This window comes from Rhinolophus ferrumequinum, chromosome 17 (assembly GCF_004115265.2).
Source record: "Rhinolophus ferrumequinum isolate MPI-CBG mRhiFer1 chromosome 17, mRhiFer1_v1.p, whole genome shotgun sequence".
In the NCBI taxonomy this organism is placed as follows: domain Eukaryota; kingdom Metazoa; phylum Chordata; class Mammalia; order Chiroptera; family Rhinolophidae; genus Rhinolophus; species Rhinolophus ferrumequinum.
Genome location: NC_046300.1, coordinates 18,730,597 through 18,756,870, shown reverse-complemented (window position 1 = coordinate 18,756,870; position 26,274 = coordinate 18,730,597). Strand labels below are relative to the sequence as shown.

At 42.8% G+C, this 26,274-nt stretch overlaps 1 protein-coding gene across 4 annotated transcripts in view; it reads right to left on the bottom strand.

Annotated features, from left to right (window-relative positions):
• OSBPL10 (oxysterol binding protein like 10) overlaps window positions 1-26,274 on the bottom strand; it is a 261,600-nt gene that overhangs the window by 35,481 nt on the left and 199,845 nt on the right. For all 4 annotated transcript variants that reach the window (XM_033132493.1, XM_033132491.1, XM_033132494.1 and 1 more), the window contains one exon: window positions 23,871-24,025. In XM_033132493.1, coding sequence (XP_032988384.1) covers window positions 23,871-24,025 — 155 coding nt within the window. The remainder of the gene's footprint in view (window positions 1-23,870; window positions 24,026-26,274) is intronic.

Below are 26,274 nucleotides of genomic sequence, written 5' to 3'. Positions count from 1 at the left end.
CAACAGTGTACATTCAGCCCATCCTTCTTTCTTCACAAAGATTTCTCTTCCTTTCTTAACTAAGACCTGCTACTCAGAGAGCTGAGAGCAACATAAGGAATTTGGCCTACTGACGTCCTCTTTATTTGTAAATGTCTAATAACCTAGTGTCTGAACTCAAAGGGCCAAATCCTTAACTTGAGGCATCATGAGAGAGGCCTATGTGGTTGCATTACCCAACCGTTACAGAAGCTTTTTCTCTGTTGAACAGGGAGCAATTCATGTCAGAGCCCTTAAATCACAGACATGCAGATATGAGGGGTCTACTCTCGCAAGGATTAAGTGGGTCCCTACAGCCATCTTCTGCCCAAGTAAATAAGCATCCTGGAAGATGTATTCTTGAATAGACAACATCTTTAGCAGAAAAACATAACGAGCCGAGTTCAAGTGATCTGCAAGTATCCTGAAAACCTACCTGACCAAGGACAGAAAATAAAGCCAGCTACCCACGCACATCAAATTCTCTTCCAGCAGCGAGCATATTGCAGCTCAATCATTTCAAAGCCTGGCATCTATCCCCCTCACACTGTTACCTTGGCACAGAGGCACGGGGTAAACTGAGTCAGACCAAAGAACCTTGGTATTGAAATGACAAGTACCAAACACTGTCCAGGTATTGTCTGGAAACCCACGGGAAAATGGGGGAACCCAGCCATGTCAAAAAGAATATCTGGGGGGCCAGCCCGGTGACTCAGGTGGTTAGAGCTCCACACTCCTAACTCCGAAGACTGCCGGTTCGATTCCCACATGGGCCAGTGGGCTCTCAACCACAAGGCTGCCAGTTCAATTCCTCGAGTCCCACAAGGGATGGTGGGCTCTGCCCCCTGCAACTAAGATTGAACAGGGCACCTTGAGCTGAGCTGATCTCCCAGATGTCTCAGTTGGTTAGGGTGCATCCTCTCAACCACAAGGTTGCCGGTTCGACTCCCACAAGGGATGGTGGGCTGCACCCCCTGCACCTAGCAACGGGCAACTGGACCTGGAGCTGAGCTGCGCCCTCCACAACTAAGACTGAAAGGGCAACAACTTGAAGCTGAACAGCACCCTCCACCACTAAGATTGAAAGGACAACAACTTGATTTGGAAAAAAGTCCTGGAAGTACACACTGTTCCCCAATAAAGTCTTGTTCCCCTTCCCAATAAAATCTAAAAAAAAAAAAAAAAAGAAAGAAAAGAAGAAAAAAAAATTAACTGCTGTTTAAAAGGTTAAAAAAAATTGCAAAAACTGCAATGAAAAAAAAAAGAAAAGAATATCTGGTATTCGGAGGAACACTGACAGGTGGGCGGTGCCCCAGCCTCAGATATCCTCAAATGAGAGAAACATCAGGATATACAGCAACAGGCAAAGGAGTAACAAGGGAATGGTGTGACTTCCTCTACAACTTCTCAATTCCATCACTACACAGAACATGCACCCAACATGCAATAACGACCAGCAGGCTAAGTCTGCTTCTGATCACTAGGGGACAAGAGTCAACAGAAGTTGGTTTGCCAGAAAACAAGTTCTAGAAAACATAGGAATGTGAAGTTGAAACATGGAGAGGGGTTAAGGGTCCAGAGAGATTCGAAGACTAGGTAAATGGAAGACAGACAAAGGGGACAAATAAAGAAACGCAGTGAATACTGGAAGAAAAGCAAGAGGTCTGAGTCTCTAAAAGGTTCAAGTTCCCAGGGACCAACTACTGAATCTTTTTCTTTTTTTTCTGGTTCTAATGATAATGGCGTTATGTTGTTGACAACAGTGACAGTCACGGAATCCACAAAACCAAGGGTTTATTCCCATTTATCTCTACTCATTTTTTTTCATGTCAATGTTCACAGCATATTTAATCAAACTATCACAATCATTACTTGATCCTCATGTGTGCCTTCACATTAGTAATATTTTACATCCTAAGAAGCCCCATCTAACAGCCCAAGGTCATGAAAACTGGCAGAGCTGCATTCGGAGAGCCAGCCCAACTCTGTACATATGTCAGTGACATCAGCATGGCCTGGGGTGTACAATGATGGCCAGCAGTCTGGCAAATTTCACTCATCCCCCAATAAGAAGTTTTTATCGCATGACTATCAAGTGCAGGGAACACCCTGTCACATGCTTGGAGAAATTATTTCCCCTGAAGAAACACACAGACATAAAATGTTGTCATATGACTATAAAGTGGCTGCTCCTAGCGACCTACTGTCCTTTACATGCTTCGCACAGGTGGGATTTCTCCTCCGGAAGAGTTTCTTTTGTGCACGTCTCTAATTCCCCAACAGGAGGCCATCGCGCTGGGTGGAGGGTCTCACCGTCCACTGGGTGGATGCTCTCCTCTGCTCAGCTGTCATGCCAAAGCGCTTGATGTCAAACACATGTCTTCGGCTGGTGTCTTGCCCAGCTGATTCCCCTTGGCCCTGACGCAGGGCGGCTGTTGAAGACTCCTCACATGTACTGTCTTCTACATGAAGTCACGTCCAAGGCCAGGTGACCAACTGTGCCTTGAAGGCCACCACCGTATGTAGAGAACTTTATCTTGCCATTTGGAGGTAGGTACAATGAGGCCACTGTGTGTGGGGGGGGACCCAATGGAGACGTTGGCTCTTATCCTTGACAGGTTCAAGTATAAGCATGTCCACACAGCAGGCTGGGCCCAACTGCCATTTTGGAGATGCTGAGTTGGTTGCCAGTGACATCACAATGCTCTGCCGCCTCCCAGTGGATGTGCTGGCTTTCTTGCTCTAACCACACATACACACACATTTGCCACATTTGGCTCTCATAGACTGGAAGGACAGATGCTCTTCCTGAGCAAAGGGGCCGACCTGCAGAAAGGTTAATTTTAAATAAAATACACCCTGGAAGGGAGAAGGAAGTCACTTCTGGGGAGGGGGGAGAGTGGGGGGCATTCAGCATCAGCTAAGATAATCAGGAACAATTATACCAAGAGGACTCCACAGGGGCTCCTTTAAAAACATTCGAGGGGAGCATTCCTGGAAACAGCAGCAGCAATCTCTTTCTGATTTCCACATATCTGCTTGGAAGCCATGTTTTTATATGAAAGCAAAGAAAAGAAAAGGGAATTGAGAAGAAGCAAAGAAAATCTAAAGAAAGTACCCAAAAGAAAAGGAAGCAGCAGCAGCAAACGCCGTTGTGGCGTCGGGCACATACCAATGAGAGTGCTGGCCACCAGCATGCAGGAACCAAGAGGCCACAAACAGCACGTTTAAGTCCCTCTGGCATCAGCCTGCAGCCAGGAAAAAAGGGAAGGGAGCAAACAGGATGGGCCTACATGCTTTATGACATTATTTCAATTAGCAAAAGTCGAGCACTTTCAAACCAAATCCAGCAATAGTCTGGCCAGGGCTCAGCAAGACTCAGAAAGTGAAGCTGTGTCAGGCTGAGGGGCCTAGGCCATCACGGCCCTCATTCTGGTGTTGCACAGGTCACATTTCCAAACCCACAAGAAGCGTGTTGGCCCTGGGATAAGTCACAAGAAGGAAAAGAAAGGGGCCACAAAAATGGAGAACACGATGCCCAGAGCTTTGGGAGGCAGCGAAACATAAAAGGGAGAGCTCTGAGCTTTGGCTGCAGAGAGACAGCCCTGGCTCTAAATCCCGAATCCACCACCTCCCACCTGTCAGGCCCCGTCTCCTCATCTGTGAAATGGAGGTGGTACCACCCACACCTCAGAGGACTGGGGAGAGGCCTAAAGACACAGCGCAGACAGCACTGAGCCCAGTGCTGGGCACAGAGCAAACGCACAGTACACAGCCACTGGTCTCAGGAGGGCATGGCTTCCACACTGGGTAGGCGATCGGACCTGTGGGCGTGCTCATATAGGTCCCTGCTCAAGTACCCACAACCTCCTACTGTGCCCTTCCCCTCCTCTCTGACAGCACCCCTCTGGAAGCTGCGGGATGTGGCCCAAACTCCTTTCACAGGCCCTGCCCAGACATGAGGGCACTGAGGGCTCTGGGGCTGCAAAGGTCCAGGCCCCCGAAAGAGTCCATGGCCTGGACCTCGAAGTAGCATCACTTCCCGGATCTGGGGCTGCACCAGGAAGGGACTCATAGAAATCTCTGAACAAAAATCTCAGCCAAGGGTCACATGCAGATGTGGGAGCCACACAAGACTAACACAAAGCAGTACGCAGTGAACTGGAGAATGCATTCCATCGTCCGGCCCCAGAACACCAGCTGTGGTCTGGAGTGACAGGACCAGTGGGCCTCCATCCACACTACCCAAGTTCTCTAGAAGGCCCCAGAAACATAGGGAAGAAACTCCTTCGAGACCCATTCTAGACTTCCAGTCCTCTGGTAAGAGGAACAGCAATGGTTTAAGACATAAAAGCCCTCCTTTAGGGTGGGTTGAGTGGTAAGCAGGCACCAGGCCTGAGAGAGTTATACCAGTTGCCTTGAACACCCATAGTTGGCACATTAGATATAAGGATGCTCAAGATGTGGTCTCTGCATTCAACACCCATAGTTGGCACATTAGATATAAGGATGCTCAAGATGTGGTCTCTGCATTCAACAAGCTAGCAATCTGCTTGAGGAGAAGTCCACAGAGCAGTGCTTAGGGCAGCCAAGGAAAGAAAGGGACCTTCCAAAAGAAGGAGTGACGCGGTGGTCAGGGACGTTTGGCTGAGGCCAGACGTTATGCGGTTTTGACCTTATGACTAGACTCACTCCCTTGGAGAGCCCCTCTGATGCCATGGCTTTAAACCATTTATACACTGATGACTTCTAAATTTATACTTCAAATTCAGCCTTCTCTCCTGAACATCAGCTTTGTGCATCCAGCTGTCTATTCACCATTTACCCCTGAGTTATCTGTGGCAGGCAGAGTAACAGATGCCCAGAGATGTCCAGGTCTTAATCCTGGGGACCTACGAATCTGGTACTTTACCTGACACAAAATGTGAGTCAGTTAAGGGTCTTGAGATGGGGAAAGTATCCTGGACCCAATGGATCCAATGCAATCACACAAATCCCTAAAAGTAGAGACTCTTGGCTGTGGTCAGAAGGAGATGGAAGTATGGTCAGAGAGACACAACATGGCTGGCTTTGGAGATGGGGGAAGGGGGTCATAAGCCACAGCAAGCAGGCAGCCTCTAGAGGCTGGGAAAGGTAAGGAAACGGATTCTCCCCTAGAGCCTCCAGAAAGGAAGGCAGCCCTGCCAAAACCTTGATTTTAGCCCAGTGAGAACTGTGTCGGACATATGACCTACAGAACTGTTAGATAATAAATATGTGTTGTGTTAAACCAGTAAGTCTGTGATCATTTGTTACAGCAGGAATAGAAAACTAACACACTAGTAGGCATATCAAATTTCATATGTCCCCAAACAGACCTTTCGGTTCACACCTCCAAAATGTGACCCTCTCCATCTCAGGAAATGACAACTTCACTTTTCCAGTCACTCAGCCAAAACCTTGGCACCGTCCCTGACTCCACGCTCTTGCTCATGCTCTACCCCACATCTTGTCCAACAGCAAACCCTGCCAATTCCATCCGGATCTGATGGCTCCTCCCCACCTGCACCACCCTGAAAGGCACAAGCCCCATCATCTCTCACTTCATTACAGTCTGTCTCCTCACCGTGGCCACAAAGGCATCGTAAATCAGACAGCAGGTCACGTAACTCCCATGCTCAAAACCCTCCCCACTTCATTCACACGACATTTCAAAGTCCTTTCTGTGGCCCACGCGGCCCCAGTCCTTCTCTCACCTTGCTTCCCACCACACTCCCTCCCTTGTTCACTCATCCCCCACCAGCCACTGTCTGTTCCTCTGTGCATGGCTCATTCCCTCACTTCACTCAGATATTTGTTTAGTTATCACCTGACCAGAGAGACTTCCTGCCCACCATCTCAAGGTATCACTCTCCCCCTTTCTGTCACTGTTCGCTCCTCCCTAGCTCCACTGCTGTCAGCACTGATCACTCTCCAGCGTATTTACGATAGACTGATTTTTCATATCACCCCCTGTGGAATGTCAGCTCCCAAGTACCAGGACTGTGTTCTATTCACTATTGTGTCTCTAGCAACAAAAACAGTACCTGACACTGACATATTAGTGGAATGAGTAAACAAACACTTGGCTTGCCCCTCTGGAAATGAGGGATCGCTGAAGAATTCTAAGAGGCTGAAGAATAGAAGCCAGGCCCCGAGGGGATGAATGGTTAATGAACCAGGTGTGTGACTGCAGGCAGGGGTGATGGGGCACTCAGGACCATTCTGGAAGACTCCTGCAGCAATGGTCTGGTGTGAGGGAAACGGCCAGGCATTAGGGAGGTGGTAGTGGAATGTGCCATGTCCCTCCTTTCCTTTATTAAGTAAGGAGACATGTCAAGCTCTGTATTGGGCAGAGAAGAGGAATACAGATGGTGTATGACATGGCCTCAGTCCTCCTGGAACCTGGAATCTTGCTGGACAGACAGTGAGTTGATTTGGGGTTCTCACATGTGAGACCAAACAGTGAGCTATCGCAAGGGCCCAGCAATCGCAGCGGAAGCAGTAAGTTGGTAGCAGGCAGATAAGAAAAAAACCAAAAAGTACTGAAGGCAGCAGGTGGAGCCAGAAGCAAACCTGACTAGCCAAAAATGTCTGCAGCTGGAATTATCTTAGTAAACCTTTTATAATCTTTTATAATCTTACCTCCCCGTCCTCTCAGATCCACTCACCCCTTAAAAGGGTCCCACCAGCATCCTGACTTCTCTCTTCTGCTCACCATCCTCCTCCTCATCCAGGCTCACGGCCTGCAGGCTGCCTTACAAGTCCTCAGCACCCTAACTTCTGGGCACCCTCATGGTCCACATCCCTTTCTTTCCTTGTCTCCCTTATCACATTCTAGGTATGATCCCAACACTTCCTGGCTTACCTTTCTTCTCTGGCCTCCTCCTCTCACGCTTTGTCTTGTATCACATCCCTAGAATGTTCTTCCCCAGACACTTCTCTGTTCAAAGGTCTTCAATGCGGTCCCCTAGCCCAGAGAAAACTCTTGACTCACTTAGCCCAACGTTGAGGGCTTTCTTCAGCCTGGCCCCTTTCTCACTTTCCCTCCTGCTCCTCACCTCATCCCCCAGTCTATACTGACGACACCATTCTCGTGCTACCCTCTAGGTTTGTATTGCCCAATGCAGTGGCCACTGGCCACGTGGAGCTATCTAAATCAATTAAAACCAAATAAAATCCAAAATTCAGTTTCTCAATGGCACTAGTCACAATTTAAGTACCCAGTAGCCACATACGGCTACTGGCTACCATAGGGGTAAGTGTACCAAGAAAATATTTTCATCACCGCAGCAAGTTATATTGGACGATATGACTCTCCACTTTTAATGTCTTTCCAATTCCTTTCTTCACGTTCTAGCATGCGTTGTGTCGTTGCAAAAACAGCACCGACGCCACAATGCAGGGTCTAATGCCCCTGGGCAGGAGCAAGCCCTCCCTTCTCTAAAATCCCACAGGAAAGCTTGCTGCACTGGGGTCGCTTACTGGTGACTGCCATGCCTATCTTATCTTAACGTCTTGGTAATATAAAGCTCAGTGAGAACAGCTCCTTTTGAAAATCTAAAACTCCTAATGAAGCACAAAATAATAATTTTATAAGCACCTTCACCTCAGAAACAAAATGATTAAAGGAATGATGTATTTGGGGTATCCAACAGTCATAAAATGATTCTGTACCTAAAAACTTAAAGGAATTCTACTACCATCTATGATTGCTTCTATTGTAACCACTGATGCACGCCAAGAATAGAATTCCGGCTTTCCAGACCCACAGTTTAAATTATTATTGATTTATGCTTTGTGCCGGGTGGTGGATTTCTTCTGATTCTGCAGATGGAACATGCCTTTATTCAGAAAGTAAACACAATGAAACTAAATTCGATGGCACCACATTAGTGATTTTTTTTCAGATTCTAAACTTGATGCCACTAATGGCTACAACTGCCTTGCTTTTTCCACCAATTATGCACAGTCATGGGCTTGAACTCTAAGGTAGGGACGGGAAGAAAGAGGCATAGCAATGCGAGTATGCAGAGCAGTTCTGAATCGGGCCTACCTAACATGTGGTCCCAGACCTGCCCCCTCAGGTAGGGAATTTGAGAGAAATGCAGAGTCTAGGACCTCGTCCCAGACTTATGGATTCAGAAACTCTGGGGACATGGGCCCAGACCTGTGTATGTTTCTTTGTTGGCTTTTATTTTTTAATTGAAGTATCATTTAAATAGGATGCCATGTACCTACCTTAATGTATAATCCCATGAGTTATGATAAATGTATCACTATATCCAATTAAATTTTTTTTGCCTTTTGATTATTTTTAAGTGTACAGTTCAGCAGCATTAACTATATTCACATTGCTGTATAGCAAATCTCTAGAACTTTTTCATCTTGTAAAACAAACTCTATACTCACTCAACAACTCCCCATTGCTTCCCCGACCCCCTGCAGAGCCTGTGTTTTACCAAGCCCGCCAGGTGACTCTGTTGCAGGCTAGCATTTGAGACATGCTTCTCTAATGACCACAGGCCACAGGGTCTGTGAGGAACAACAGAGAAAAGCAGCAGGTGTGCTAGAGGCCTGGCACCCAGGAAAGACTATAGCAGGAGACGTGTTACTCGCTGTTTCTGATTCTCTACGCCCAATCCTGAGTGCCCAGAATAGACCTGGCACTGCCTTAGTTCCTAGGGAAATCCAAACACAGACAAATAGACAACTTTTCTTAAAGGCTTGTGTAGTCACAAGTTGAATGAGAAAACTGTATTTCTCAACATTAGACCAGGTTCTAGAAATTTCACCTGATCACCCTAAAACAGAGTCAGAAAGCTATAAACCTTGATTGGAAGAGGGTGATTGTATTTTCATCAGCAACGCTGCACCAGATGGTCATTTAATTCCGACTTCGAATTTTATCTGTCTATTTTAATCATTTATGCCTCTTCCTTGGAAATTCCCAACTGATTCTCACCAATGGAAATTTGGGGAGGGTACAATAACACAGAGGAAATAAACAGTGGCATTGCAAACCACAGAATAATTTTGATTTACAAGTCATTGGAAGCAAGAGGCACTTACTGTTCTTTGCAGGCTAAAAAGGGATTGCATCATGAATAATGGAGAAAGCATAGTGCATTAACACACTTCTGCAGAAAATGTTCTCTCCGGGCTACACAGAACACACATTCACTGAGGACTTCCTGTGTGCCAGGCACCTATCGATTCATACACAGTCTCTTCCCAGCCTCTAAAGGATCAAAACCAGGCCAATGTATGCTATTTCACTTCAAGAGTGAAAGTTTCTGGATTATCATCTCCTGACTCTCAAAAGATCCACTGACGTTAGTACACCACAGCAGATCAAGAGCTAGGAATTTTAGAGACAACCCAAAGCTCAGGCAATTTTAGACTTTTCGCTTTTCTTAAAAAGGGTTCTGGCATAGATCTATATAATGTACTGATCTGCGAATATTAACAAACCGAGGGGACAGTATCTGGGGGAAAACAGGCTCTAGTGTTTGGCAAATAAAAAGGAAATAAACCAAAAACTAAAACACTACACCTTTTAATTTTACGATGAGGAAGCACCCATAAGGCTCTATTAAAGCCACAATCTCTAAATCCCACTCAATACTTTTTGGTTCCGATAGCAGGCATTTTCTCTGCTTTTTAATTTGCATTATGTGTGTCCATTTTTCTAGCCATTGTGACAGGGGATATTAAAAGAAGGTTTCCCTGTACTTTTATTCACATGTGAATTGATACTCAGGATTCTAAGAGGGTAATTGCAACAATTCATATTTTTTTTCATATTATTCCACTGCCATAAAATCTAAATGAGGCTGACTATGTCTTCTACTTTAAAAACTGTCACATTATCAGACTCGGCTTTGCTGCACTCCCAAATGCTTCATTCAGTGAAAACTTCGAGGGGAAGTATGTGAGAAGTGTAATCATCTTAGGGTAATGTGAGCACTGTGTGGTGAGCACTAGTAATCATCAGAATTGTGGGATTATTACCTTTAGCACAAAAAGAAGAGAGTGAATTTTAAGGTGTAAATATACTCAGGTAGGACTTACACTCTTCTAAATATTGAGTTGTTTTGTTTTGTTCTTTAGATCACTCTGAGGCACAGAATTTCTGTTTTTGTATAACATAGCCTTATAATTACTCTCGAAGCTAGGTTTTCTGTCACTTGGGTAGACATTTTGACAAATATCCTACTCCTGGAACAGTAAATCTTCATCCCATTCATAAAGCACAACCATGAAATATACCCCTCATGCAAGTTTAAAAATAACCCATACTATGTAATGCTTTATTTGAAATTAATATTTAACTGAATATTTTATCATGCCATCCATAATCCAGCATCTTTAGAACTACAAAAAACTTCTGACATTAAGTGCTTCATCTTTGACCAGTAATACTATTGTGTTTGTTTGGTTGGTTTTTCAACTTGCTAAGTACCCTGCATTACAGTGCCTTTAAACCCAGCAACATCAGACCCCGGATGGAGAGGGAGGGTCCAAACCAGAACCACCACTGAAGGAGTCTCTACACATTTTGACATCTACTTCACAGCAAGAAGACAGACCAGGGAGAAGGTGAGGGCAGAGAAAACAAGCACTCCACGTAGCCAATGCTCTTAACGAGAGTACTGTTTGATTCTTCCTAGATGACGTTTCCAGAAAGGATAACTGTACTTATTTGTTCTTGTATATTTCCATAGCTGCTGTACCTCCCCCTACAAAACAGCCAACACAAACAGGGCATCATGGTGGCTTACCCCAGTGGGAGGTCCTAGACAGCAACACACAACATTCTGGAGCCTCATTTGAAACTAATGCTAAGTTATGAAAGGATGTCAGGGGAGTCGGACTCTCAAACCCATTGAAGTTAAGGGATACTCAATGATAACAGACTTTACAGTGGTGACTGTAACCGTAATTGCTGTCCATCACTTCTTACCTCTAAAAGTGCACTAAAGAAGTGGGAAAAACACTTGCTCTACATTATGAAGAACTCATTGACTTGATATAAAAAGAATTCTTATAAAACATTAATTAGAAAGTCCAACTGAATTGTAAAATGTGCAAAGGCTATGAATAAGACATTAAAAACAAAAACCAACACAAATGGCAAGAAATATGTGAAACATATTCTTCCCTTCAGTCATAATTATAAAAATAGAAATTAAGATATCATTTTTCTTCTAAAAAAAAACCCCACCAAAATTGGTCAGAAAATAGGAATGAGATACTCATTCCTAATGGCAAAGGTACAGGAGAATAGCAGCCCTCACACATTCTGTGGGAACATAAATTTGGCTGTCTTGCAGGCAATTTGGTAATACTTAGCAAATTTTAAATGTCCACAATTGTTAACTGAATTCCACTTAAATTCCACTGCTAGACAGTTTCCCTAAATCAGATATATTTGTATAAGTGTGCAAAATATGTGTAGAGCACTATTTGTAAAAGAAAAATTGAACAACCTAAATGTCTCTCATAGGACCTGGTTAAATAAATTACGGATTACACAAATTAAGGTATATGATTCCATGAATTACCATATATTCATAGATTTGAATGCTTTGCCGCTGTTAAAAGGAATGGAAACCATCTCCACATGCTGACACGGGAAGATACCTAAGATACATTGTTCAATTAAAAATTAAAAAGCCACATTTTACATGCATTATTTATAGTGTGATTCCATTGTTGTAAAAAAAATAAAATATGTAGCTATTTATATAAATATAAATACAAATACAAATATATATATGCTGTGCAAGTAAACGCCACAGAAGACACACACACCTACCCCTTGAAGGAGGTAACATTGGAAGGAATACTTGAAATAGTGGACCTTTACTTCTAACTTCCTAGAAATCCTATGCTGTATTTTCTAGGCAACAATTATGTTGTTTCACAATCATTTTTAAAGTCCTCTTCCTCCCACTGCCAAGCTATGAATTGTATGAACTGTCAAAGGTGACTTCATGGTTTCAGGTCTGGTTTAATTCTGAGGGCAGTGGGAGGTGGTGAAGGGATGAGCAGTGACAGACTGGGAAAAGTAAGTTGGAAAAAGTTTTACTGTGTACAAAAAGCAAAGCTAGTTACTTTTCTCTCAATCAATAACACATCCGGCTGAGGTAACTACTTTCCTCAGAGGAAGTAATTTAAGGATTTGCTCTATTTTCAAGTCCAGTTTTATTTCCATCATATATCTAATGTACTTGGTGAATGCCAACCAACTCACCTGCTTTCGTAGCCTGAATAATGGCCCAAAGATGCCCAAGTCCTAATGAGACTGGATAGTTAGCATGTCTTTAGGTAAGACAGGGAGGTCCCTGGTGGAATAAACACAGACAGCGTATCCTAAAACTCCAGGTTTTGAAATCACTCCTTCGCTCCAGGACATAATGTAACAAGGCCTTGAGGTTAATCATAAAATTCGTTTTGGCCTGACAAATGGAGCAGATCTGATAGAGAAGAGTGGGTTGTTTTGCTAATTTCTTCAGGATTGGCAAGCAGAACAAATCTGGTAGACGAATTTCATTAGAAGGTGCCTGTTCCATTCTTTAAACAGCTCCCCTTCCCCAAACAGGCAAGGGAAGGTATAAAAGTAAGAGCTTTTGCCTCAGTCACTGGGCACCCCCATTCAGAACCCCTCCCGCTTAGGAGCTCTGACTCTTTGCTTTCAATAAGCTATCCTCTTTTTAAAACTCTTTGCCTCTCCTGGGTCCGTGTTTCCATTCTTTGGTCTCACGAGACACAATCCCGGCACCCACTCACTCACTCCAAAGTCCCCTACATCATTTGAGGACTCACAGAGACATACTCCTCTTTCAGTTAGACCCAGGACGGCAACTATGTTAGGTTACATGGCAGTGGGGGATTAAGGTTGCCAATCAGCTGATTTTAAATTAGTAAAATGATCCTAGATTATCTGGGTGGGCCCAATGTAACCACAAGGATCCTTAAAAGTGGAAGAGGAAGGTAGAGAGAAAAGCAGAGGTAATTATGACTATGGAAACAGGGTCAAAGAGATACAATGTTCCTGGGACTGAAGATGAAGGGGGCCACAAGCCAAGGAATGCAGGCAGCCTCTAGAAGCTGGAAAAGATGAGGAAATGGATTCTCCCCTACAGTCTCCAGAAAGGAATACAGTCCTGCCAACACCTTGCTTTCAGCCCACTGAGACCTATGTCAGACTTCTAATCTCCAGAACTGTAAGATGATAAATTTGTGTTGTTTTAAAGCTGTTAATTTTGTGGCAATTTGTTACAGCAGCAATATGAAACTAATACAACCTACCTATATTTCCTTTATTTCTCTGCATCCCGGATTTCCTCTTGTGGGCAAACCTGGGGTATGCTGTGAAAATCAGGCCACCTGGACGTCCCACCTTACAGATGCCTAATGACCTAGGCCCACACTGCCAACTGGCTGGCTGATTTTTAGGACTTCCTCAGAAAGAACCGAAGCGAGATACCAGCAACAAAACTGCCTCGATGACTAAGTTAGCTACATCTGGAGAAGCCATATTTGAATACGGTATTAATGAAAGCCCCATCATACAAACAAATATATTGGTCCTCATTTACACTCAGACTACTCTTTTGGAAGACTAACAAAAGAGAAATGACTCTCACATCAGGAACCCAGAAGAGCAGAAAGGCAAATGCTCTTTGGGGTTTCTCAACATACTTCAAACCTACCTACAAGGATAAGATAGATAGGTCAAAGAACAATTTGAATAAGGACTGACTTAATACTAACTACCTACTATGTGCCAGGCACTGAGCTGAAAACAGAAAATCCCTGTTCTCATCTAATTCTCATAACATTTCCAACAGGAAATTACTCTGATCATTACCATTGAGAATTCACATGCCCACGGTCTCACTACTTACAGGCAATAAGTGAAAGAGCTCAGGTTCAAACTGCTCTGTCAGCCTCCCTAGTGGGGACCCTAGAGAGACATCGTGCTAATCCTCCCCATCAAGAGACAACTTAAACTGATACCTACTCTGTACTACAATGCTCAAGAGGCGAAAGAGAACATTAGCTTTGTCCCTATGATGCTAGAAATGCAATCACTGAACTCTACCTCTCCAAAATGCCCCTGGAACTTTGAAAACTGTTTACTCATATCAACAGCCAAATTATCTAAAACAGGATCTCTCACTGTCTTTATTATTTTGTACCTTATGTTCTATCGTTGCTGCTTCAAGGAATCTGCGTTCTAAAAGGATATAAACCAAACGCTTGCTTTTGTGAGGTGGGCATTCTGCTCTTTATGAAGTCTGTCTGGTAAGGCTCAGGAAGTAACCGTAATGACATCCGTCTCTCACTTCTGCAGAGCACGAGGAGTTTCACTCACCTGGGTAAGAACCACTGATCTCGTAGAGCAATACCTAATACGAGTGGGTATTTTCTCATTATGGGCATTTCTGTATAACATCCTATTCTAAATAAAGTTTTGAGCTCTAAAAATTCATCACAACAGAATAAAAAAGTCAGGTAAGTGTAAAAGTAGTCCCATCCTCCTGTTTCCATCTCTTTCTTTGAGTCAGTACACAAAATTGGTATCAGTCCACTATAGGAAAACTTCACATTCCCCCCCAAAGAAAGCATCCTCACCCTAAATTACATAATATATTGCTTTTTTTAAAGCCAGAGCTACATGTTGGCCCTGCATTGCAGTACAAGAGCCACTGAGAAGGTATTTGGAACCTGAAACACATTTTACAAAAAATAATGTCGTTCATGGTGAAGGTCCATTTCCAGAGTAACACATAAAGCCCCTTTAAACTCATAAAATGGGTTAAACACTACACATTCACCTTAAGGATTTGAGATTTGATATTCTTATAATATTAATTTCAAAGTAACTCTTAAAAAGTTTTATATATATATTTCTTATTCTTTTCAAAGGAAAGCAATTCTGATGAAATCGAGTTAAATGTTAAGAGACATTTGGGGCAATTTGAAGAACACTTCCATGGTTTTAAGGATTGATACACTGTTCTCAAATATGTTTAATTTCATATCTCCAAAAGCTATGATTTCCTTTTTCTCCATGTGGCTGCATTTCCACCAGTCTTCTTACCCTTATTCATGATGAGATCATTTGCTGAGATTACCGTAGCCAACAAAAAGAGCCACATGTGACATAAGGAAGTGACACATGGGACAGCTAGTGTTCACTTAGCTAGCTGTGGATGGAGAAAAGGGGCTGGGGCTTTGGGGGAGGGATGGGAGTACACTGTTGTCAGAGAAAAAAGAAGATGGAGATAACAGGGAGTCACATGACATCTGACTGCAGTTGTCACCTCACAGAGCACATCTACTTCCATTGGCCCTTGCTGCTCTAAATCTTTCTGCTGGGGCCAGGAGAGCTCTGATCCTTGGGTGAATGCATCTTGCTCCAAAAGATGCATTAGAGTTGATTGTCCGGCGAGGTCTTATTTTCGGGGAAACACGGTATATGCATAGAGTCTAAAAATCACTACCAGAACTTAGACCATTCTGCAGCGCTCTCTCCTTCTTTCATTCACATACACACACAGTCTACATTCTGCCTAGCTGCTCACACCTATCACCACCCCCAATTTTTAAATTTACAATTATGATTTAGTACACAGTAAGCCGCTGCACAGCACAGCACATAATCCATCTACAAAACTCAAATTGCAAAAGGGATATAAGAACTCATTGATTAATTCAGGCAGAGCCCAAAGTACTGTATATGTGAGAAAAGATTTTACTCTTTTTCTTCCATAACATTCTTTCCCCAAGATCATAAATCTCTGAGCGTCGACTTTCCATCTTAGGAAAGTGAACGTCATCCAAGGCAGCATATAAATCACCTAGAGAATAGTTATTCATCATGGGCAAATAAAAATGTAAGCCAGGCAGATGGTGAAAAGCTCATTTATACTGGTATAATTTCGTGGAATAAAGCAGACATGGGGGAAAGCGGAGGGAGGTGTGAAATTTGGGACCACATTTAGAGGATGAGAATAAATACCCCAAACAAGAGAATACTAAAAATTATCATACCACATCACTACCATGTCTTCGATTCTTCACTCTCTGCAGATCTGACTCTCCCCCTTTATGGTAACAGGACTGATGGAAAAGCCAAGAGATGAGGAGAAGGGGTAGGGAAAACCCATACTAAACAGTGTAGTGTTTTAAGCCATTTTCATTCACCAGTTTCAAAGCGCTTAGTCCTTTGGGTACTGCTGAGGGGTAGGAGACATTATACGAAGTGGTGCTGATTTTTTTCATTTGGCTCCAGCTCACAAATGACAAATCCAAGGTGCCTACCTCCCCAACATTCTGGAGGGTGTTGATGTCACAAAGCCACACTGGCCTGAGGGGAACGGAGAGAAGGGACGCAATATGGTGACCCCTCCTAAGGCTACTCCTAAAGATTTGTTTATTCCAGTGTTGAAATCATTAAAAGCTCCAAGACACCCTACTGGCCCCTGAGAAAACATGATTCGGGACCTTCCACCTCCCTGTTATAAAAAAAGCAACCCCCAGCCAAGAAAACAAAACCTCATCATCTATCTATCACCCACCAAAAGGACAAGAGGAAGAGGAAAGGAAAAGGGATGGAGGAAGGAACCAGTCTTTTAAAAAGTAGCCTAAAATTAAATGACTCCCCCAAAACTGCACAGGAAATCACACTGTCATGCCTTGCAGTCAGAGCTCATTAATGCTATATCAGAAAGCAAGTTCAAGAAGCCCTTGAAAAATGCAAACAGGACTCAGGTTTGTGTGTGATGGTTATGTTTGCTGTTGATTGGTTAATAAGAAAGGAGGGCAGAATAATACTTCCTTTTCAAGATAGAAAGGAGCTCTGAGTCACGGAAGGCACAACAATTACAACCTATTAGGGTACCATAGAAACATGTCTTCAAATTCCATGTCATCTCACAGATGGTCATCTGAACTGCTATGGGCCTCAGGTAGACCTGCGGCCACTACGTGGGCTTTACATACTAACCTGGAAACATCCCTTGGCTAAAAACCATTTCTCCTGCTTCTAATCTCAAAATATAAAACCGAATTACACTAAGTCCCCTCTTAGCATCATCAATAGGTTCTGCAACTTGAACAACACATAACAAAACCAGTTTTACTCTCCTCTCTCCCCTACCTCTCTGCTTATAAGGCTGCAGTCCTATCGGATTTGAGCCCCACCCTTGACCTCATTTAACCTTAATTGCCTCCCAAAGACCCTCCCTACCTCCCAGATATGGACACACTGGGGTTAAGGTTTCAACACATGAACTACTTTTATGAGTCTAACTACTTTGGACATCTCCTAGAAGTAGAACCATGTGTCCTTCTGTGACTGGATTATTTCACTCGGCACAATGTCCTCCAGGTCCATCCACATTGCAGCACATGACAGGATTTCCTTCTTTTAAAAGGCTGAATAATAATCCATTGTATGTGTACACCACATTTTCTTAGTCCTTCATCCACTGATAATCATTTAGATTGTTTCTACTTCTCGGCAATAATGAATAATGCTACAAGGAACGTACGAGTGCAAATAATCCTTTGAGATCGTGATTTCAAATCTTTGGGATAAATACACAAAAGTGGGCCTGCTGGATTATACGGTAGTTCTATTTTTAATTTTTTGAGGGACCTCCATACTGTTTTCCAGAAGCCTGTATCTTTGAGGCCATCATTAGTTGCCATACCAAACCTGGAACCAGTTACTGGCAGAATTCTTATTGTGTGAGAAAATTAATTCGCTTCAGCTACTAATTGTGGGATTCTCTCGTATTTGCAGCTAAGAGAATCCGACGGATACAGGAGATGGTATGGGGTATAGAAAAGGGCACTGGCTCAGGAGAAAGAAAAGCCAGGTATCAACCTTGTCTCAACCATTACCAGTTTTGTGACTCTTGGCGAGTTAGACATCTCCAGTGGAGAGTGGCCATTTGATACCTAAAGACTACTCTACTTCTAAGTTTTAGTGTTTCAGAAGCTATGATTCAAAGAGATAAAAAGTCTGTTCTCTAGGATCTGGGAAGGAGATGCAATCACACTATCTGATGACAGGATGGGGCGTGGGTGGGAAGGGGTAATCATATCAAACACAGATTTGTAACAGGTTCTAAATGTGATCAACATTCCCTACGCAGCAACCGTTTGGAATGGAACTTGGTGGGGTTATTAGACAAAGTAATTTTCAAACGTTATAAGTCATTGATAGCTGTCTCACTCCTTGGTCAAACAGTTGACAATAAACAAATGTGTCAAATACATTTGGAACAAACCTTTAAGATTGAAAATTTGTGCTAAAAGAATTATCCAAAGGATCAAAACAGCATATTGCCTTATTTTCAAAAGTCTATCACCATCCTCTGCCCGATACCCTCACAACATCTACCTATACATTTACATATCGTGGAGCTGAAGAAGAAAAAGATGATCAAAATGGGTGGAGGGGATTATACTGGCCAGGCTTCAACTTGAAAATCTGAGGCTTTCAAAATGACAGTACTATATATTCTTAAATGGTTCAAAAGTTCGGTGCTAAAATGACAATTCAACCAAGGAGAAGAAAATTCTTCTTGAGGCAAAATTCAGCTAAATCTTTTATACCTGCCTCCTTCCTTTATTGACAAAATTGTGTCCCTACCTTAGGGAAGGCGGGATTATGACAGGCTTAGTTGGAAATTCAACTCTGCAATTTTCTAACCAAATGCCATTGGGCTAATTTATATGCTGCTATAGTGCTCAGTACTTAGGGATATCAGGAGAAGCCTTTTTAGAAAGCCTTTTTAGACCTGCTAGCTTTGGGGGGGGGGGGGGGGGGTGTAGTTGTGTGAGGTCTATTGATAGCATTGTTGCCACTGCAATTCAGACAATTAACCAGGAAAAGCTTCTAATGAAACAACCAACGGGTTGATAATAGGTGACAACAAGCGCTTGAGGCACAGGCTTAAAAAACACACTGCTCAGAGTCTCCATTGTGGGGATTAATAATACTGAGATTCTCCATCTTATCCCTCCAGGCCAAAGGTTAGGTGTCTGGGTACCAAATACAGACGGTGCCAAAAAATGTATACACATTTTAAAAAAGGAAAGAACTGTATTAAAATTACGCTGATGGGAACCACTTTGAGCACCTCTTGTAATTGCAGAAGTCAAACGTGACTTGTATTCATCTTTTGTTATCGATATATATATATTGAGTGTCACAATTTTAATACAATTTTCCTTTCTTAAAATGTGTATATATATATTTTTGGCACCCTCTGTATTTGCCTCCTCAAATGATTAACACAACATTATTTTTAAATGCTCCTCCTTTTTCTATTTTACCCATGGTGGATTTGAGGCAGTTTTTCAAGTTTACCAAATGTTCTTCAACTGGTGAATGGACAAACTCTGGATCCAGAGGATGGTACTTAACAATAAGAAATCATAAAGCACTGATTCACGTCACAACATGGATGAGTCTCAAATGCATTATGCTAAAGAAGCCAGACCAAAGTCTATATGCTGTATGATTTCATTTATCTGACATTCTGGAAAAGCCAAAACTGTACATACCAAAAACAGATGAGCGATCGCCAAGGGTGAGGGGGAGAATTAACTATAAAGGAACACAAGGGAATTTTGGAAAGTGATGGAACTGTGCTCGATTTTGATTTGCTGAAAGTGATAAAATTGCATTTTAAAAGGGCAGAATTTATTGGTTATGAATTACATCTCAATAAACCTGACTTTTAAGAAAAATTTAAGTTTTGTCCCTCAGACACATCCTCCAGAAAGGTGAGTCTACAAGGCTCTGTCATTCAGGACTGTCTCCACGTGGGACCCTCTGCTTTCCTTTTCCAACAGCCCAACCAGTGATGACCCAGGGCAGGGAACAGAAACCACTCCAAGTATGTCCATCAAAAAGGGATTTGATGTGGGAATTAGGTGCTTACAGAATCACTGAGACACCTGGAGGAGTAGAAGTCCCCCTTAGACTTTTTAACTCAAGGACACACCATTGCATGATCCAAATATTGGGAAGCTGTGGCTGCCACATCAATTAATCACGCCAATGTCTGTGGGTCTAAGGCCCTAGAACAAAGAGTGGGGCCACAGCGACTGCCTCTAAACATCCCCATGACCTTCCTACCAGCAGCACCAGCAGAAGGAACTGCATCTCCATCTCAGGCTTCCAAATCCCACACCTGCATTTGTGGAAACTGTCATGCGTTTAGAAACTTGGTTGTAAGAAAGTCTGGGACATGGAGTTGTCAGGAGGGTGGAATGAAGGTTCCAAGGTGAAAAGAGAGCCCGTCCCCAGGATCTCCCCATTCACTGCTCTTCCTGTCCTAAAACAAGGCATCCTTCGAAGCAGAAAGCACAAAGAAACCTTTTCCTGTCTCAACTTAAATTTCAAATGGTGTTAAGAGAGTTGAAAAATTATTCTACTAATAGGTAAATCCAAGATCCTAACTCATTGCATTATGGAAGAATATTTCATTTTCCCATTTAGTTAGTTCCAGCCCCAGCAGAATAAAATGTTAAGATCACTGCATTTGATAACAGAGCCAACCACAGTTCTCTGCAAACTCATGTATTAAATACAAACTAGTCTTTGAGTTTTATTCTGATGGGAATTAAACAAACTAATCTTGAAAGTGCATTAATTTTCCAGGCATCTGTAAGTTATTTTATGGTAAGCCAGACCAGAGGATGGGAGTGTGACACTGTGGTTTATAATAAGAGATATATATTTGGTCTTTGTCCCCAATCCTGGCAGAGAGCTCCTAAAGCCCAAGCAATTTCCTAAAAGATGAGAGAGATAAAAGTGTCTTTTGTTACGTTATTGAGGTAATTTAGGTTACCTAGAAAGCCTCAGGTAACCTAAAGATGGGGAATGCTGCCAATGGAGCCAGATGAGGGGTTGGAACTTTCAGTCCCCCCCCTGGCCACGCTTGGCCACGCTTGGCCACCTGAACCTCCAGGGAGGGGAGAGCAGCTGGAGATTGAGTTCAGTCACAAAGGGCCAATGATGTAACCAATCATTCCTACATAAGGAAACCTCCATAAAACCCCAAAGAACAGGGTTCAGAGAGCTTCCAGGATGGTGAATACCGGGAGGTGCAGGGAGAGTGGCGCACTCAGAGACAGTGTGGAAGCTCCATGACCTTCCCTCCTACTTTTTGCCCTGTGCATGTATCTCTTCCATCTTTTCCCTGAATGATATAGCCTTTTATAATAACTGAGCCCATCTAGCAAATTCATCAAATCTGAGGAGAAGGTCATCAATCTAGTCTGTTAGTCCGAAGCACAGGTGACAACCGGAACTTACGCTTGGCATCTGAAGTGTGTGTGTGTGTGGGGGGAGCATCTTGTAGGACAGAGGCCTTAATCTGTGGGATCTGACCCTACCTACAGATAGACAGTGTCCGAATGGAGCTGAATTGTGGGACACCGAGTCTGGGTCCAATGAGAATCGAGTTTATTGCTTGGTGGTGTTAAAACACACACACACACACACACACACACACACACACATCAGAGGGAGATACCTTTTATCTCTTAATCATTGCTCCTAAAGACGTACCATGATCAATACAATAAACCAAAAGAAAATAGTTTATTTAGCTGAAGTACCACAATAACTAGAATTCTTCGTTTCCCAATGATCACTCACATAGTAACTATATCACAAGGGTTAAGGAATCTTCTCACAAGGAAGCTTCAGCCTTTAGAATTTCACTTCCTTCCTTCTTGGGTTATTTCTCCAAATTGTACAAAAAGAGGCAGTGGTAACATTTTCCTTTCTCTGACAGGAAAACCTTTGGGTGGCTATTGCTAGCTTCTTTAACTCTTAAAAAACAAAAAAGTGACGAAGCACAATGGCCTAAAATAAATACAGTGTCCAACCAACAGTAGCTGTGTTGCAAGAATCACCTCTGAGTTGTCACTGGAAAAAAATAAGGAAAATCTATAAAAGAACTCTAATTCTCCCTTCTCAGAAAACCATCAAAACACCATCATAACCCCTATCACACCCCAATAAGCCTCTTACAAACAGTATTTTATGCTGCTTTCACAACAGGAGTTAAGGACAAAAATGACAACCAGAAATTAATGATTGATTGTTCCTAACTTAAGGGAAAAAAGCGCTCCATAGTTCTCCTTCAGGATAGTTTTTGAAAGTCGAGGTTGGGAGCTAGTTATTCCTTATTACATACTGTCTTATACCAATGCTACTGAATGGTAAAGCATAGTGGGCAACAATTTTATGTAAAATGAACAGACCTGGCCTCTCAAACTTCAGAGTCAGAGGAAGCATCTATCAGGGAAAAGCAGAAGAAACACTAAGGAGGAGTCACAGAATAAGGAAGATCACCAGCCCTAATAAGTAAGCTCATTAGGTTATAGCCCCTGTTAGGTTTTGCCCGAGAACGCGGCTGGGAGTGAGGATCTAAAAAATCGTTACCAAAGAGCTCATAACTCACTTCTCTGCTCTTTTAATTTCTCTCGAGAGCAAAACTTTAAATATGTTTATTATGGGGTGAACCCCCAAAGGTTCTTTCCCAAGGTAATGAAGGGGATTGCATTTTTCAACCCTTCAGCAGCTAAGCACCCCAGCCTCCAATGCCACCCTACCCGACTATCTCAAAATTCACTATCTGCCATTCACTTGCGTGCCAACTCACCATCCAGTTCACCGACACATCAGCTGCAAGTGTTTCCCAGACACTCATTGTACAGGGAATGGCAAATGGCTTTCAGAATCTCACATCCCCTATTCGTTTCTTACCCTGTGGAAGCACCCTATCAGTGAGGATGAGATATTTGTAGGTAGGCTCATCCTGCCTCTATAAGAGCTAAGCTACCCCGTCACTGTCAGAGAATATCACGTGAAGCTTGGAGAAAATTTTCAGTTGATAACCAAGACCACTGGATGGAAGAAGCTGCCTTGGGACTTTAAACATTACAAAACAGATGTTGTGAGTATTCCAGGCTACAGTGATTTAATTCAAATTAAGACTAACCTCTGACACACAGTGAAAGTAGGTCTCAGCCAGGTTCACGAGATCATGTCAACAGGACATGTGCATCAAAAGAAAAAGGGAAAACAAAAATTCACTCCTGACACAAAGTAAAACTGGCAAAAGGAAACACTACACCTGGCTTCCTTCCAGCTGCCACCAAGAGGCACAGTTATTCAGGAGCGTCGAGTGGCCAGATGACAGAGTCCATAAAGCCAGTCAGAGCCTGGCTGGTCACTGAGATATGCAGGGGCTGCTCCTCCCTAACCCGACAGGGCAGGTGTCCCCTGCAGCGTGGACCTGGTCTGCAGTGCAACGCCTAGAAGGAGTCTCAGCCGCTGCCCCGCGGACCCCGGCCTGAGTCTGTAGCATGCGGGAGTTGAGCACGTGAGGCAGGAGCTTATGTTAGCAGGAGCCACACGAGGAAGCCATTATTCAGGGGAGTGACATAATATATTGTAACTGCTCCCATCATGTCAATAGGCATCATTTTAATGGGTGTGTTAGAATTTCTCCCACTTGAAGTTAAAAATGACTCCCATTTCAATGAAAATAGGAGATTCCTCATTGGTAGGATCACAATTCACCCACGGCAGCTGCCAGCCACAAGAACAGATGTGCCAGGCATGCACAGGGCTGATTTTGTCTCTCCAGGCAATGCTTCTGTTTTGTAATTTGTCTCCACTTAAAACAAAGAGATGAGCAAGTTACAAATATAATTACTATATTTCTGAACAAGGGATAACACAAGCCATGAAAGGGCTAAGAGAGGACCTGCTAGCTTACCTCTGGGTCTGGCTGTAAGGTCTGTTCATCTTCAGCGGAGTTTGGTAAAATGGCCCAGGTTATGTTGGCACTGGCTGATGGCAAAGAGCCAAATGTCCCATTTTTCAGCTGCTCTGTGGAATGTGACTTGGGCCCGGGCCATCCCAGGATGTTTTCTGAAATAAAGACTTAGATTGATGCCAAGTATTTTCCAAATGAAACATTTAGAGCTCAAGAAATATTTGTACCTCGCAGTATAAGGAGCCTGACTTGAAATGGGCCCAATTTTGAGTGCACCATGGTGGATTTAAGGGGGGCTTGTTTTCAATGAGGGACCAAGTGTAGATTCAGATCACCGATTTATAAACTGGTTTCTGTACAATGGCAGTCTCGGAATCACCACAGGCTGTTTCTCTCCCCATCCTTGGACACAAACAATTCACAAGTTACCAAAGCCAGATTTTCTTAAAGGTGTTTTTCTTACTTCTATAACTTATTAAAATTAAATATATATATATACATATATATATACATATACATATATATATATATTTACAATTAAAAAAACAACAGTCAAATTTTATCAAAAATGGGCTGCTCAAAATGTGGTTTGAACACCACTTGACATGAGGACGATGGTCGCAGCTCAGAAAAGAGGGCTGCAGTGTGATCACGTGACACCACCTCTGCCGTTAGATGTAGGTCATGTGGTAGAAGCCAGGAAGCTCCATCACTCAGAACAGATGTGGTCATTCCATTTTAGCAAGAAACACTTTTATAAACACCAATCTGGTAAACCAAAAGCATTTTTCTAATCCTTCCCCCAACCCTTGACAAAAAAGAAAAAAGACTTTCTAGCACTATTATTGTTTTTTTTTAAGAGTCATGTATTATTATAGAATATTTGGATATGTTTACTATTGGGGACAGGTGTAATCAGAGGTGGATTTCTTTACCCCTTTTATAGCAATTCTGCCATTAGAATTAGAATAGGTCTCAAACTCGCTGGAGATTCTGTGTTCAATCTAAAAGGAGCGATAAATGATGAAGAAAAGGTAGGCTGAAGTGAAGACTGCCTCATGTGAACTAGAACTCAATCTTTCAGGGTCTCAGATGTTCCATCCATTAAGCAATCATATCCATCAGTCTTTTCATTAGAGATACTCAAAGAAAAACCTATAAGAATCCTAAACTTTTAACTCCCAGAGGGAATCTGGTGGATGGAAACAAAATAACAGGCAGATGAAAAGGCTGTACCTGTGTGTTACATGGGTGGGTGTTAGTGTGTGCGAATCATCCAACCCAAGCATATTTTTATGCAGAAATCTTTTTTTTTAATGTCAAGTATTAGATCATATAACTCTGCTACTTAAAAGCCTCAAGTGGCTTCTCATTGCAACTGAAACACAATCTGAACAGCCTGACTTGCAACACTGCCCAGCCTCATTTCAATCTCTCCCCTTTGCTCGCTACCATTGTATTTTTTCCATTCTTCAAGTGAACCAAGTTCATTACAGTTAAGAGCCTTTGCGAGTGCTGTTTCTTCGGCTCAAAGCACCATCCCTCCAGTTCTTCTATATGGGGTATGCGGAGAGATCTCCTGTGTAAATCCAGGGGTCAGCTAAATGTCACTTGCTCAGAGAAGCCCGAGATCTCCCTGGCCACAGGAGCACCCCAAAAGCACTACCTGTCCCCTCAGTCAGTTTACTGTCTCCATAACACTTAGCACTATCAAAACTCACCCTGCTCACTTGTTTGTCTATTTTTTTCTCTCCTCCCTAAAATGTCAGCTCCTTGAAAGCAGAAACAATATTGCCCTCGCTCGTGCTCGTGTTGCTAGACCCTAAAACATGTTCTAGCAAAGAGTGTGTGCTCAATAAATGTGCAGAATGAATAAATAACTGTCAAGAATTTCAGAGATAGTAAATTTAAAAAAAAAAAATGTGTATTTCATAATCTCCTAAAAGTTAAAAAGTAAGAAATGGCAAAAAGAGGAACAGAGAATAGAATGGTGGTTGCAAGGGCCTAAGAGTGGGTAGGTGGGTGGGTGGGGATGAATGGGAAGTTATTTTTTTAAATAAAAATAGAGTTTTGGTTTTTCAAGATGGGAAGAGTGCTGGAGATTGGTTACATAACAATGTGAATACACGTAACACTGCTGAGCTGTGTACTTAAAAATGGTAAAGATGGTACATTTTTTGATATGTGTATTTTACCATGATTTTTTTTAATGGCAAAAGGCATCCATATATCACTCATTGATGTTATTTTTAAAAAAAGGTGAAAATTCACAACACTAAAATCAAAGGCTGCAGGATGAGCTAAGACCAGACTTGGGAGGAATCACCACCAATAATAAGGCTGATGGGGCTAGACTAAGAAAATGAACCCAGGGTTCAAGACACCAGAATCTGCCATAAGAAAG